This window comes from Anolis carolinensis, chromosome 5 (assembly GCF_035594765.1).
Source record: "Anolis carolinensis isolate JA03-04 chromosome 5, rAnoCar3.1.pri, whole genome shotgun sequence".
Classification (NCBI taxonomy): Eukaryota; Metazoa; Chordata; class Lepidosauria; order Squamata; family Dactyloidae; genus Anolis; species Anolis carolinensis.
In genome coordinates this window covers 192,403,247-192,419,370 of record NC_085845.1, presented here as the reverse complement: position 1 = coordinate 192,419,370, position 16,124 = coordinate 192,403,247, and the positions used below count along the sequence as shown (strand labels likewise).

Here is a 16,124-nt window from a genome sequence, read left to right as displayed (position 1 = left end):
GCTACATGGATTCTCTGTGTTTCCTCCCAGCATTTTTTTTTTTTGCTATTTTTGTGGCAATACAGCTAGCCCTCCATATCCATGGGTTTCAACTACAGTTTTAAAATATTTGGTGAAAAAAATTCAAAAAACAAATCTTGATGTTACCATTTTATATAATGGATGGGATTTTATTACATATTATTATTATATTATATATAATCGGTATCCATGAGGGTCTTGGACCCAACCATCCCAATACTAAGTACCCACTATACTATTAGTACTACTACTACTACTCCTAGGTTGTTAATGTCTAGAAGAGGTAAGTCATTTTAAATGTTTTAGTGATTCTCATTTAACTTACTTTGTAAGTCTCTTTGCATTCCATTTAGGTGAAAAATAAACATAATATCTGAGGAATCTCCTTGGAGGGAACATCATCAACATGGAAGTGCTCCTAGTATTCAATTCAGATTATCAATCAACTACGACCAGTCTTTAAAAGGTATAACTAACTGGGATGAAAATACCATCCTAAGTCAAAGATGACCAGGGGAAAAGAAAATGCTTGCATTACGCACTGGCAAAGTGGCTCGGACAGCTGACCGCAACATCCTGTCCATGTTGAGTCTTGGTCGGAAAAAGCGGATTTTCCCATCTACTCCTCGGTATGCCTTCATGCCTTCAAATAGCTAAAGCAACAAAGAAAAAAAAAGCAATTGGGGACAATAAGTATTCTTGTTGTCAAGATCAATATATAATATTACAGCAAATGATTTAAATACTTCTTCCAAAATGCTAATAACAATAAACACACATTGTCCTAAACACGATTTACATGTTTAGTATTAAATAATAGCTAACTCCTACATCATGCAAACAAATGATAGAGAATTACTGCACTATCCAATCTCTTATTTTAGGAAGAATCTATCAATCTAGTACATTTAATATCTTATTAGGGGCTTTTGAGGCTGCATTTAACTTCTCAGGTTGATAGGACTTCTTGATGCATGTAATTTGACTCCCAACTTACAGGGTAACTGGAAATTTGAGCCAAATTTCAGATCCTGAATGAACTTCAAATTTAAAATAAGAGGGGCTGTAATTTAAGAGCATTTATTTAATTTTTGATGCTATGGGAGGACCTGGACTTCATTGTGAACCACTTTATTTGCTTTTACCCTCTACCATTAAGTTAATCCAACCATGGTATCTGATTCTAGTTTGCAGGTAAACTATGAAATACACAAATATTTATTTTGGTTCAGATAAAGAAGTTAGAAGTAGAATTCCAATGGATAAGGAAGTCGTAAAAGGAACCAGAGCAAGACCACAAGTAAGCCTAAATTTCAAGCTCAATGACATTGTGTCAACACTAACTGATTTGCTTCTGTCGTGTTACTAGCTCTGTTCAGGAAAAACATGGTAATGGGGCTTTTGGACAAATCCTGCTGCCATTATTCCCATGAGAGAGAAACAAGGTGACTTGTAAGTGCATTCTGTTTAATCCATAATGTAAGCTTCCAATCAACCAGAGTTTGTCAAGGTTCTAGACCAGGGATCCCTGAACTAAGGCCCACAAACTGGATGTGCCCCCCACCCCAGGTCATTTAAATGCCACCCACCTAAGAATTTGATTTAGGGTTGTCCTAAGTCTGAAATGACTTGAAGGCATACAAAAGCAACAATTCAAATTAACATGACCATTTCATCAAAATCAGGCCCATACTTCCCATTGACATGCTGGCAAGTTTATGTTGGTTAAAATTACTCTTTGTTTTAAATATTGGATTGTTCTTTCATGATTTTTTTTGCACTACAAATAAGGTATGTGTAGTGTGCATAAGAATTCATTTATGTTTTTTTAAAACTATACCCCTCATGCATGCAAATAGAGGATCCCTGTTCTAGACTATCCGTTTATCAGGGTTCTAGACTTTGCAAGGTTTAGGACAAACAGCTGAACATATGAAAGGTCCCTTTCAGAATTTGTCCTGAATATTCAAGTTTCTGAGGTTCATTTATCAGAACTAGATGTGAAGGTAAAACACATTTTCACCCTCTGAATATCTGAATAAGAGCTACACGCTGAAGGAATGAAACTAGAGGTATTGAACACAAACTGTAAGGAGTGGTAAATTTCCAATACAATGCAATGTATTTTTATTTAGGCATAAATCCTATCATGCTCAATAGTATGCTCTCCCTGATAAGGGTGTTTAGAATGATAGTGCTTGGTTAATCCAAAGCTCCTCTGACATGTTTGCCTTGTCATCATAGTTTCATATTTATCCATGTACTCATGAGAATCATAGAGTTAAAAAGTAATTCTAAAAAACAAACAAGCATGGGGTTCATCAAGTTTTTTACAAAAACTTTGGGATAGCCATTATTTTATATATACAACACCCACCACAATCTAGAGGTAGAATGACAGAACCTTCCAATTAAAAAGATGCTATTAAGACCACATTGGGGGTTCCAGTTGGTAAAGTTGCATGGATTCCTAAACAGTTCTGTGCAGCTTAGTGGCTCTTTTTTATCCTAGCTGGACAACTAGTGGAAGATGTTCTTCAGACCATCTCTTATTATTTCTAGCTATGACTAAACTGCATCACAGTTTGGAGGGAAACAATGAAGTTATTGTCCAAGAACAAAAAGACTTCACTCTGGGCTTTTTCATCTGTTCTTGGTAAACATCTCCAAAAACATGCTGAGCCCTCCAGTTTTTTCAGTAGCAAAAGGGGAAACCAGTGGGGAGTTCTGGACATGCCAACAGAGCAGAAAACAGCTGCCTGCAATTACTTGGGGGAAGTATTTTTCCCACTGCAAACAAAAGCTGTATTGGGAAAGGGAAACAGTGAGGTGTAGTGACTATAAACGTGAAACAGCAATCCCAGGTTCCAATCTCAAGTAAGCCAATATGCAATAGGAGGAAATACTAGTCTGTCTTTAAACATCATTGTAAATATTGTATTTGTTGTACAATGCTTTTGACACGAAATAAATATAAATTGTAAATATTAATGAGCTGTTATTCAGAAAGTATTCCTCTTCGGATCCTCACAAAGACATTCCCTCCAACAATTCCAATTTCACTGGGACAATCCTGCATAATTGTTTGCCATCCCCCTTTTTTCAGCTGATTTCAAAATTTCCTAATTTCTTATTTACTTTTCCCACCATCGTCCTTTGTTTTCACTGAACTGAGTTCAAAGCTGGCACTCAATGCAATTCAACAGAGATTCTTGCCTTTCTCATTAAGTTCAGGCAAAAGCAAACCGCGTCTGCCTCTCCTAGATTATGTGCTCTTCATCAGTAATAACTTTTGCCACCTTGATCACACTCTGATGTTGGGTATGGAAATTGCAATATGAATATTAAATACCGTATTTATACTGACTTACAAGCAACTTTACTCCTCCTCAAACATCCCCAGGAAATGCTGGAACGTTATTTAAATTGACTAAACATTTCCACTTTTTTAGTAAACTGGAACCCCAAAGGCCTTTTCATTGTTTGTTATTTTTAAAATTGCAGACTGCCTGTCATTTTTACTGAACATATTAAAGCTGGCCATAAGCTGTGCCAAATGTTCCAGCAACCACCAACAAAGCGATCCATAACCAGCAAATTATTAGGATAATCAGGGCGGAAATAAGTTACATTTCACAAACAGAGTAATGAATAAAAAAAAAATTTAATCTCAGGAGCAACTAGAGAAACTGCAAGTCACTTCTAGTGTGAGAGAATTGGCCGTCTGCAATGATGTTGCTCAGGGGACACCCAGATGCTTGATATTTTACCATCCTATAGGAGGCTTCTCTCATGTCCCTGCATGGGGAAATGGAGCTGGAGCTGACAGAGGAGCTCACCCACTCTCCCCGGATTCGAACCGCCGACCTGTTGGTCAGCAGTCCTGCCAGCACAAGGGTTTAACTCATTGCGCTACTGGGAGCTCCATGAATAAAAATTAAGTTACTTTATTGGCACAGCAAGTAATGGTTTATAGCTATTTTCACAGGTTAAATTTAAAGGGCTTTTTAGGACCTTTATATCATTATTGTACCAAGTATGTTCCTCTTCTCAAAAGCAGTAACAAAAATATTATAAAACCAATGTGCAGTACAAGTAGCAAGTTTTTTTTTATCATTATGATGATTAACAACCACAGGGCACTGCAAATGCAGTAGTGATGGGAATCAGTACTTTTTTTAAAACAACCTTCCAAGCCGTCACATACTTTCTGTTACAACATACAGTAAAATCAATCACTACAGATAGCAGATCAACTCCTTTGACTTGACCAAGGATAGCTGCTAATACAGAAAAAGCCCAGGTTAATAAATACATCTGTAATGGTCGGCAGAACATTCTACACTGGGAACTCAATAAGAACTCAGTGTCGAAATTATGTTCATTATGATGGGTGCCTTAACAGAGAAGGAATGCCTTCATACTTGTAGCACCTGGCACGTCTAGCACTTTATAGCTGGCCACAGCAATGTTAAATCCTGGCCACTGTATCTGGATTCATTGATGGAGCCCTGTCATTAGGTTTTAATTCTTCGTTATGTGTTTTATGATTATCTGTTTTATGCGTTCTTGTTTATGTGTGTAAGTGTTTTAATTGCTGTATGTTTCAACTGATTGTATGTTTCCTGTTATGCTGGAAACCGCTCTGAGTCCCTTGAGGAGATAGGGTGGTATATAAATAAAGTTTTTTTATTATTATATAGTGCAGGAAGCAAACACATTGACCCATATTCCACTTATTTATTCAAAGGGAATGTGAACACATGGGCACAAGAGTGTCATCTCATGTTTACACTTTTGTGGCATGGCTATGTGGACTTTAAGTCAAATCATCACTTTTCATTGTTCTGGCATGGTTATACATCCTTTTAGTAAAGATTTGATCAGTCTTATCCAGCTTGCACATGTGTGATTGGTCAATAGTATTTTAAATTGTTACCTCATTCTAAATAAGTGGTTCACAACCTGTGGGTCCCCAGGTGTTTTGACTTACAACTCCCAGAAAACCCAGCCAGTTTACCAGCTGTATCACTGTTCTAAGTTGCCTGGTTTCAAGTGAAAAAAATACTCAATATCCTTTTAGTCTTTCAAAATTATTGTTAATATTTTGTACCATCCAAAATCAATTTTGCTATATTACATGGGATTCTTGGCTGGAGGATGGAATACAGGTTGAGTATCACTTATCCAGCATTCTAAAATCTGAAATATTCCAAAAGCCAAAACTGTCCACAGATGTGGCTGAGATACTGAGACCTTTGCTTTCTGAGGTTTCAGTGCACACAAACTTTATTTCATGAACAGGATGACTGAAAGTATTATGTATAAAATTACATCCAGGCTATGTGTATAAAGCGTATATGAAATCTAAATGATTTTCGTCTTTAGACTTGTCCCATCTCCAAGGTATCTCATTATGTATGTACAAGTATTCCAAAATTCAGGAAAAATTCTGAAATGTGGAACACCTCTGCTCCCGAGCATTTTGGATAGGAGATACTCAACCTATATAAACATTTCAATAAAAATAAAATGTATGGGCAAGCAGGCTAGGCAGTTTAATGAACTTTATTGGCGAGATGGTTGATGTTCATTCCTGATGAATCCACACAAACAAATGAACATTAGTAACCTGCCATCTGCCGTGTGTCTGCAACACACAAACTAAACCACACACAGAGCCAGGATTATCGGAAAAGTCATGGATCACAAGAAACACAAAGAGACATGGGATGGAGAGGGAATGCCAAAAGCGTCATTGTCATCTCGTGTTATACCCACTGTGTATTCATTGAGCCAAAGCATTTGGAGCAGTTTCGCCTCTGTCAGTCCTCTTGGCTAGAGGAAACGTGATGCAATAAGGGTAAAAACAAATAGAAAGAAAAGTAACGGGGGAAATGCATAGAAAAGAAAAAGAAGAAGAGCAGAGTCATCATTAGCAATGGAAATTTCAGAGACTGCGTTAGCAAAGCAACAATGCTACTTTGAGCGAGACCAACATCCAGGACCCCAGCGTGGTTCCTTGCTCTTTATCAGAACTGGGAGTCCACCACACAATCTACATCTCTTCAGCCAGAAATGACTGAGACAAGATTGGTCTTTAGAAGATAAACAATATTTTAAAAATTAATTAAAGAAAAACAAAGTGGAAGGAGAAATTTGTTGATATCCCAGTTATGTCATCCTATGAACTTAGAGATGAGGTGGAAAAGCAGAAGGGTTGAGGTCGGATTTTCTTCCCAACCTGCATTTGGAAAAGTATTGGGAATATGGTAATGCCAAAGCAATTTCACCTTTAAAAATTAGCAAAAGATTTAATAATATATTTTAATAATATTTAATAATATCTTTTGAATGCCCCACGTTTTCTCTACCTGCTCCTTGGCAGCTAAAGCATGCCTTTCACTGAGGCTCCAACACCAATGGAGGTATAACATGTGCACAGACACGGCGATGTTTGGCCCTAAACATTTTGGCTGTTAACCACGCTGGCTTCTGGCAAGTATCAATTATTCACTCTTGGCTTCAAATGTATATCTACACTACTCAACAGTGTAAGACTTAACGGCCCAGCAGAACGCAGCTAGTTTGTGCTGCTAACCAAGAGGAGCCAACAAACCATCATCAGCTGGTACCACATGATGATTTATATGTGTTACTGAATCATCATGGAGTGAACATCGCAGATAACACTTTCATACCAGCTCAAGCGCAATGATTTTTGACAGGGTCATCTGGCAGAGGCTCGCCACAGAGGCGCACTAAAGGGCCTAGAGATTCCTAGATATATTTTTAAATTAACATTTTCCCACTTTTGTGGGGGTCCTGTGCCCCGAAATTCAGTTAATGTGGAGGGCTAACTGTTATTAATATTTCTTTACTTGAGTAATAGTATCCATACTTAAGATAGTAGGTCAAAAATATTAAAACAGAGGTAGTAAGCTGCCCCGAGTCCCTTTTGGGAGATGATGGTGAAATATAAATAAAGTAGTAGTAGTAGTAGTAGTAGTAGTTGTTATAAATCTACCCAGATAATTGGCATGCCTTGGGAATATTCAACATTTTAATTTGACTGATGTCATAACTCTTAGGCTTTTTGTTGTTGCTGCTGCTGGTTTTAATGTATTCCCAATTAAATTGTATGCGTAAAAGGCAAGGATGAGATGCTATAATACGACATGTGGTTTTAGATACCCTAAAGATCCTACTGTATCTCATTTTGGAAGGTAAGCAGTGTCAGCCCTGATTAATGCTTGGATGAGAGATTGTCCACAAGTCCTAGGAGCTGTAGGCTATATTTCAGAAGAAGGAGCTAGCAAAAGAGTTCAGGTGTTGATACCTAGCATTAAACCACTGAGACAAAGGTTTTGAGATAGTTCATGAAACACACCAAAATACATAGAAACTTATTTTTTTAAAAATAGAAGCATGAAACCCAAACCCTCTTTTCTACATTTCTGTTGTACTCACTTCTACAGCATAGTGAAAAGCTGATACAGCAGGATGTAGAGAGAGGTTCTCCAACGGCTTGATATGAGGGGCCTCCCATCCGGACGTCAACGACCACTCTACGAATAGCATGTTATCTGTGAAAACAGTTCCAAAAACCAAGCCATTTGGGTCGGGTTTTTCTTTCAAAGTGGTGGATGGGTTGATTATCAGATCAGCAGCCTGTGAAGAAATGGGAGGAGGAAAGGAAGAGTTACATAGGTATGTGGATGATATTAAAGTAAAAACATCCCCGGCTGGGATTGTTACTAAGGACATGAAGTAACCAGGGAAGTTCTGCATATTAAAATTCCTGTGTGGGAAATGCTTGATGCTACCCTGAAGCAAACACAAAGAACAGCGATGCCAGGCAGGGATGTACATCAAGGAATCATGACATGATCACAGCCTATGAAAGGAATGCCGTGGATGTAGCATATCTAGATTTCAGTAAGGCCTTCGACAAAGTCCCCCACGACCTTCTGGCAAACAAACTAGTAAAATGTGGGCTAGACAAAACTACGGTTAGGTGGATCTGTAATTGGCTAAGCGAACGAACCCAAAGGGTGCTCACCAATGCGTCGTCTTCATCATGGAAAGAAGTGACAAGTGGAGTGCCGCAGGGCTCCGTCCTGGGCCCGGTTCTGTTCAACATCTTTATTAACGACTTAGACGAAGGGTTAGAAGGCACGATCATCAAGTTTGCAGATGACACCAAACTCGGAGGGATAGCTAACACTCCAGAAGACAGGAGCAGAATTCAAAACGATCTTGACAGACTAGAGAGATGGGCCGAAACTAACAAAATGAAGTTCAACAGGGACAAATGCAAAATACTTCACTTCGGCAGAAAAAATGGAAATCAAAGATACAGAATGGGGGACGCCTGGCTTGACAGCAGTGTGTGCGAAAAAGATCTTGGAGTCCTCGTGGACAACAAGTTAAACATGAGCCTACAATGTGATGCGGCAGCTAAAAAAGCCAATGGGATTTTGGCCTGCATCAATAGGGGAATAACGTCTAGATCCAGGGAAGTCATGCTCCCCCTCTATTCTGCCTTGGTCAGACCACACCTGGAATACTGTGTCCAGTTTTGGGCACCGCAGATGAAGGGAGATGCTGACAAGCTGGAAAGCGTCCAGAGGAGGGCAACTAAAATGATTAAGGGTCTGGAGAACAAGCCCTATGAGGAGAGGCTTAAAGAGCTGGGCATGTTTAGCCTGCAGAAGAGAAGGCTGAGAGGAGACATGATAGCCATGTACAAATATGTGAGGGGAAGTCATAGGGAGGAGGGAGCAAGCTTATTTTCTGCTGCCCTGCAGACTAGGACACGGAACAATGGCTTCAAACTACAGGAAAGGAGATTCCACCTGAACATCAGGAAGAACTTCCTCACTGTGAGGGCTGTTCGGCAGTGGAACTCTCTCCCCCGGAATGTGGTGGAGGCACCTTCTTTGGAAGCTTTTAAGCAGAGGCTGGATGGCCATCTGTCGGGGGTGCTTTGAATGCGATTTCCTGCTTCTTAGCGGGGGGTTGGACTAGATGGCCCTTGAGGTCTCTTCCAACTCTACTATTCTATGATTCTATGATTCTATGATTCTATGAAATTATGGCATTAAAGTGCAGTATCTTGAAGTCATGGCCTGGGACAGGTTGATCATCCCTTATCCAGAATTCTGAAGTCCAATACTCAAAAATCCTACATTGTTCACATGGGTGACTGAGATAGAGACAAACTTCATTCCAGGCACAAAATGATTAAAATATTGCATTGACATGACCTTCAGGCTGTGTATATAAGGTTTATATGAATTACGTGTTTAAACTTGGGTCAAATCTCCAAGACATCTCATTATGTACATATTCCAAATTGAAAAGAGAAAAAAATCCAAACCACTTCTGTTCTCAAATATTTTGGATGAGGTGTACTCAATCTGTATCAGTATCACCATGGCGCCATCAGCATCTAGGTTGCAGCACAAGTCTGCCAGATATCACTATCAAACGTCTCCAAAAGACTGAATCCCTGTCCACCTGGTCCTGTAAAACCCTGGCCTCAGAATTTTGTTCTTGCATTCACACATCATTTTTGAGCAGAGATAGCCATTATCTCAATGGCTTCTTAGCCTTAAAAATAAATCAGCCCATCTTCAATAAAATGCACTTCAACTAAGAAATGTTTTTGAGATCTCGGCACCTTACTGAAGATAAAATCCACAAGTCTCAGTAGGGCCTAAACATTTATTTAACATTTTCAGAGTTTATTTAATGCCTCTCAGCATGCCAAGGCTATTGAGCTGATGTACAACAAACATGTAAAACATTAAATATAAACAAGTAAGAGGATATTAAAATGGTGCATTAAAAGTTTTTAAAATGACACATATTTAAAAGAGTCAGAACTGTCATGCCTCATTGGAGGGATGGAAGGCTATGTGAAATAATACTGTCTTAGATGCTCAGGGGAAGCCCAGAAGGGATTAATCCTGTCTTCCCCTGGAAGGGACTTCTACATAAAACATTCTGTCTGCAGTTGGTCAACTCTATTCCCTCAAAATTATAATATCCAAAACCAAGGTGCATCTACACTGCAAGGCTTTGTAGTTTAGCGAAGCACCAGAACTCTTTGACAGGGAATGGGAATTGTTGTAAAACTACATCTCCCATTTTCTAATATCAGGGCTAGGGAAGAGTCTCAGATATTGGTAGGATATTGAGAAGTGCCTCCTCTGGAGCTCTTACAAACAGGGTAGCATTTTGCATTGCTGACAGGGTGATTAGGAAATGAGCAATGAGAGTTTATCATTCAGCACAGCAAAACAAAACCTAAGCCAAAGTTCAGAAGGCTACTCTATCATTATACATAAGATAATTTCCTCTTCAATTAGGACAGCGGAAAAGCAAAATGTCCCATTTTCAGAGCTCTAAGTTGACCGTAAAAAATAGCAATTTCTTTATTTGAAGTTTTTCACTATCATGAAGATCCTGAGACCATAACCCCAGCAAACCTGGAGAGCTGACTGTAAACCAAATCAGGATGCCTTCAGCATTTAAATGTGGATCTTCTCAAACGATAATTGCTTTTTACCCCCTCCCCAACCAAACTGAGGACTTTTGGGGAGGTCAGTGGGATCCCAAGATGGTGTTATGTGTGGCTTGAATCCCACCCATTTTCTATATTCAATTCCAAATACAAGCAGTCAGAGAGACCTAATCCAAACGTATGTCTGCTTTTGTGATTGACATAATTTATACAGTTCACACCATTTAAACTTTTTCTTGGAAAAGAATGGAATTATTGTGCTAACATACACAAACGATCCTCACAATAGATAAAACTACTAACAAAGGAAGAGCTAACATTCCTTTTGCATCCTGAAAAATGTAGGAGAACCGGATGAGCAACCACAGATTCATTTCCTCAGTGGAAGAAACATTGAGGAAATGCTCATGCTGACTTAACAAAAGGTAAACTTGACACCAGCACTTCCATGCAGAGCAAAACCCAAGAGGAACATGTTTTGAGTGCAGCTGTGAAGAAATAACGAGAAGATCCATAGGACAAAAAAGGCTGTGTGGACATGTTGGCATTTAGTGAAAAAAGATACATTAGTTACTTAACAGAAAATGTGATATAAGGGGCAGAAACGAGACTCTTTGTGACCTCATGGAGCAGCCCACATCAGAGCTCCCTGTCAGCCGTTGCCAACCCCCAGCTCCTTCAAGGTCAAGCCAGTCATTTCAAGGATCCCGTCCATCCATCTTGCCCTTGATCGACCCACTTCCTTTTTCCTTCAATTTTCCTCAGCATCATTCTCTTCTCCAAGCTTTCCTATCTTCTCATTTCATGGCCAAAGTACTTCATCTTTGCCTCTAATATCCTTCCCTCCAGGGAGCAGTCGGGCATTATTTCCTGGAGTATCAGGATTTTCTTGCGGTCTAAGGATCTTCTTGTGGTCCAAGGCACTCTCAGGATTTTCCTCCAACACCACAGTTCAAAAGTGTCTATCTTCCTTCGCTCAGCCTTACTTACAGTCCAGCTTTCACATCCATAGGTTACTACAGGGAATACTATTGCTTTAACTATGCGGACCTTCGTTACCAGTGTGATGTCTCTACTCTTCACTATTTTATCGAGATTGAACATTGCTATCATCCCAAAAAGTAAATGTCTTCAAATTTCCTGGCTGCAGTCTGTGTCTGCAGTAATCTTCGCACCCAGAAATACAAAGTCTTCTACTGCCTCCACGTTTTCTCCCTCATACTTACTAATACCTTGCCTTATATGGAAACTCAGCCTATGGAAAATTTTATGCTCAGAAAACTGAAACAAACCTTTTATGAAACTGATGGAAATAATAAAGAACATATACAATATCTGCATCAGATTGGTACTCCATCATCAGCAACATTTACATTTGAAGGTTGGATTTTTGCAGATTTGATTCACTGTGGCTTTGATTAAAATGAGATAACACCTCTCAAGGAATCACTAAGTCTTCCCATGCAACTTTATGGTTAACTATGCCCCTAATCCCAGCAAATGTGGAGGACTTACTGTATTCTCCATTTAAAAATTAAACAAAATCATGTATCTAGCTGCAGATAATTCAAATCATTCAGTGACAAAGAAAACAGAAGAAATATCATAGCAGGGAATTGCCCAGCCACAGTAGAAACCGAGATTCTTCCTAATTTCTTAAGGGAAAAGGCAGATACATGTATTAACATATCAAACAATTACTGAGCTGTCTTTCTAGCAAGATGCTACAAAAGGTTTTTGAGCTACAACTTCTTGTATCTCCCAGCCACAATGACCAAGGGAAGCAGTCTGGAAACTATGAATAAAAAGTAAATGTTGCTAGCTCTAGTCTTGAGAGCCTGGCCAATACTTTGATAAGCTGTTTAACAGTTTACATGTTCAGTTTCTAAACCCAACAAAGAAATGTGAACAGGAGCGCCATGGGATATGTAAGGGTTCTGCATGGGATTTAGTCTGCATAGAACATCCTACTAACGTTGGCAGAGCTAAGGAAAAGGAAAGGAAAGAACAAAATTGCAGAACATTCCCTCCTGAAAGAAATCCCTTTGGGTTCAACACAATTACCTGTTAAGGCTTTCCATCTATATCTGCGGCTTTCCATTGAATTAAGAAATAAAAGTGTCTAATTCAATGGCCTTGTTGGACTCTACTGTCACAATTTAGTCACTTAGAAGACGTAATCAGGAGGAAAAAAGAAACCAAAGCTTCTTGGAGGAAAGGAAATGAATCAGGAGATAACTACAGATGAAATTCATCACTAATTTAATTATCAAAGGAAGAAATGAGAATTTAGCAATTTCTTTTTCCCTCTAATGCAATCCTTGCATGTGGTTGTTTGCACAGAAAACAGCATTTTCTGCATGGAAAAACCTCCCTAAAACACCAAAGTGATTGAAAACATCATTCCAAATGACAGCCAGAAATAATGTCACATCACTTTGGGCACACCAAACCAGCCCTTCACATAACTTGCATATTTTCAGTTCAGCAGAACAGGTGACACAGAGAGAGAATGAGAAACAGCAGGGGATAATGGGGAAAGTACTCGCCTCCTACATATAGATCTATTAAGAAAATAGATGTTCTTCAGTCCCATTGGATGCATGAACCCAGGTCAGTTTAGAGGTGGAGAACCCACCTCTGAGGCAGCTCCGTACAGGAGATCTCAGGTCCTGTTTCTTCATCCGAGAAGAACTTGAGCATCAAAGCTGGGAAGTTCTTTTAAAGCTACTGCCCTTTGAAGCAGACAACTAGGGGCTTAAGAACTCACAAACCTGACTAAATAGAAGGAGGCTGCTTACTTTCAATCTATTAAGGATTGTGGCATATATTCCAAATTCAGGAGAGCTAGTTAATACGGCCAAGTGTCAAAATGCTGGTCTGAATGTTGGACTATGATCCTTGAAACCAGGCTTTGAATCTCCACTCAGCTATAGAAACTTACTGAGTAACCTTGGACAAGTCACACACTTTCAACCTTAGATGAAGACAAAGGCAAACTCCTCTTAACAAATCTTGTCAAGAAAACCTCATGGTAAGGCTGCCTTAGGGCTCTTCCACACAACCACTTAATCCGGAGTTAGGAAGTGGGATTAAAAATCCTGGTACTTGAAGGAAAGTTTATAGTTGCAGCTTTCAGTCCCGGAAAATGGTCCCATGGCGTCCAGAAAAGTTTACTTAATGCAGATTGAAAGGAACCGCAAAATGTATGGTGGGAATCTGCTGGAAGTTTTCTTGCAATTTTTTTTCCAACCATACTCTGAGATGTGCTGCACCTCATAAGTATTTTGGCAAAGCTGCAGCGCTGATGCAAATCTAATACAGTGTGCCCAATAAGATTTTCTGTCGCTGCTCCTCACCCTCATTCCTGGTGCCTCTAAGTTTGCCCTCTTGAACCCTGTTTCCCTTTGGGGTCACTTGCCTGCGACATGCTGGTGCCCACTGGGTCATTTCAAGCAATATTTCCTTTCAATAATACACAGGAAATAGGAACAAAGGAATGGTTGGAGAGAGTTTTCATGGGAATGGCTTACTTCTTGTGCTTCCATTTAGCCATCTGTGTGCCCGTGGCTCCCTCTATTTACATCCCTCCATCAGCTGTTTCAGGATTTTCCCATGAGGATAAGCGCTGGAGCAGTCTACACCAGCATACCACAAGGAAGTTTCTTTCTTTTTTTTGAGAGCGCTGGGATATACAGTGCTCCACAGCAGCACATTTTTGGCCCCATACAGGATTTTATGCGAACCTTTTTATCACTTTTTCATGCCGTCCCACAATCAAGTGCGCATTATGGGTGTGTATTTTGTAGCCATACATCCCTCCGGGCTGTGGCGCAGGCGGGAGAGCAATCCAGCTGCAATTAACTGCAATGAATCACTCTGACCAGGAGGTCATGAGTTTGAGCCCCGCTCAGAGCCTATGTTTGTTTGTCTTTGTTCTATGTTAAAAGGCATTGAATGTTTGTCTATATGTGTAATGTGATCTGCTCTGAGTCCCCTTCGAGGTGAGAAGGGCAGAATATAAATGCTGTAAATAAAACAAATAAATAAATAAATTATCCCATTTTCTACCACATTTTTAGACCTGTGTAGATGGGCCCTTAGGGTCACCATAACTTGTAAATGACTTGAAGGTACCCAACAAGAAGAAGTTAATTTGGTCCACACAATAAGCTACAATTCCAAGAACTCATTGTTACCCAATTATAGAATGATGTCACATTCAGAAAATGGCATGCAATTAGAACTATAGCCATCCCTCCACATTTGCAATGTTGACTTTTATGAATGTGATTATTCATGGATTTGATCAAAACGTTCTCTCTAGGAATCTCTAGCACCTCCATAGTATGATTCCATAGTCAGTTTCCAGTGGATATCAACCACAGATTCATGCTGGAAGACCTAGAAATATCCAAAGAGCTGTTCTCTCAAGTTAAAAAAAAAAAGCAGATTCTTTATTTGTAGTTTTTTTCCTCTTTTTTTTTTTTACAGGGGTCCTGTGTCCATAACTTCAACAAATGTGAGGGGCTGACTATCCACTAAACTCCCCTGATTTCAAATGCAGTACTTGCTAAGCAACGTAGTAATAATAGGGGTTGCAAAATTCAGGGTAGACAGGTTGCATTATGCAGCTCGTCTTCCCTCAGGCTGTTTTAAGCCAAAATGACTGTGTGCCTACAGCCTCATAATTACTTCACTGCTCTTATGGGGAAACTGCTTGTTGGTTTGTTTCATTCTTTTTAATTGCTGAGCCATTTTTAGAGACATCAGCTTAAGAGAGCACAGAGGGGAAGCAAACAGAATTCATTTCCAGACTGATTCGGAGCTTGGAGGAATCTCTATGTTATAACATCACTTGGAATGACAACTTCTTCGAGGCAGGCAATATATTTCCAGCCAAACTTGGATGTTGCCAGATCTGCATCTAATATGAAGTTAAGTAACAGAGCCATAAGGCATGGCAGTACTTAGTGCTAAGACTTTAGGGTGACCTGGCTGTGTGTGTGTGTCTCTCTGTGTGTGTATTTTAAGGGTTTGTTCCCGAGGGACCATCTGTCCCTTCCACTGACATGCTTCTTAGCCTCTCTGGATTTAAAATATTCTCTGCTTTCTAAGACAAAGGGGAAAGACATACTTTAAACCAATATTCTGTCCCTTTCTGGGTAACTGTGAACACAGCTATACTTCAGTTAATTGAGGATATGAGTCCTTGAACATTACTGTATATACTCATGCATAAATTGACCTCGTGTATAAGTTGAGAGCAGGTTTTGTGGCCAAAATTATGGATTTTGATATGATCCATAGATAAGTATAGGGTCATTTCACAGAGAATAAACATGAATGTCACTCCAGCACTGCTGTCATTTCCCCATGCACACATTCAAAAAGGCCAAAAGCAGCATCATGGTGAAAAAAATAGAGAGGGTTGGTGCTTCTTTTATGTTTTCCTATTATGGACTATACTCTTGCCTTTCACCGGTTTACTCAGAGAAGGTTATGGTTTGTTTTTAAGTATGAGTTAACTCACATTGACCCATGATGACCCAGGTTTTTGGGCTGCTTTTTG

General features: G+C 39.5%; 1 protein-coding gene across 6 annotated transcripts in view; it reads right to left on the bottom strand.

Annotated features, from left to right (window-relative positions):
• Positions 1-16,124, bottom strand: part of bcat1 (branched chain amino acid transaminase 1) — a 69,956-nt gene that overhangs the window by 20,074 nt on the left and 33,758 nt on the right. For 3 of the 6 annotated variants that reach the window (XM_062983185.1, XM_008110356.3, XM_062983186.1), the window contains 3 exons: positions 7,492-7,692; positions 5,803-5,859; positions 564-674 (listed from right to left, as the gene is read on the bottom strand). In XM_062983185.1, the coding sequence (XP_062839255.1) occupies positions 564-674; positions 5,803-5,859; positions 7,492-7,692 (369 nt within the window). The remainder of the gene's footprint in view (positions 1-563; positions 675-5,802; positions 5,860-7,491; positions 7,693-16,124) is intronic. The other 3 variants (XM_062983189.1, XM_062983188.1, XM_008110357.3) reach the window with 2 other exon arrangements.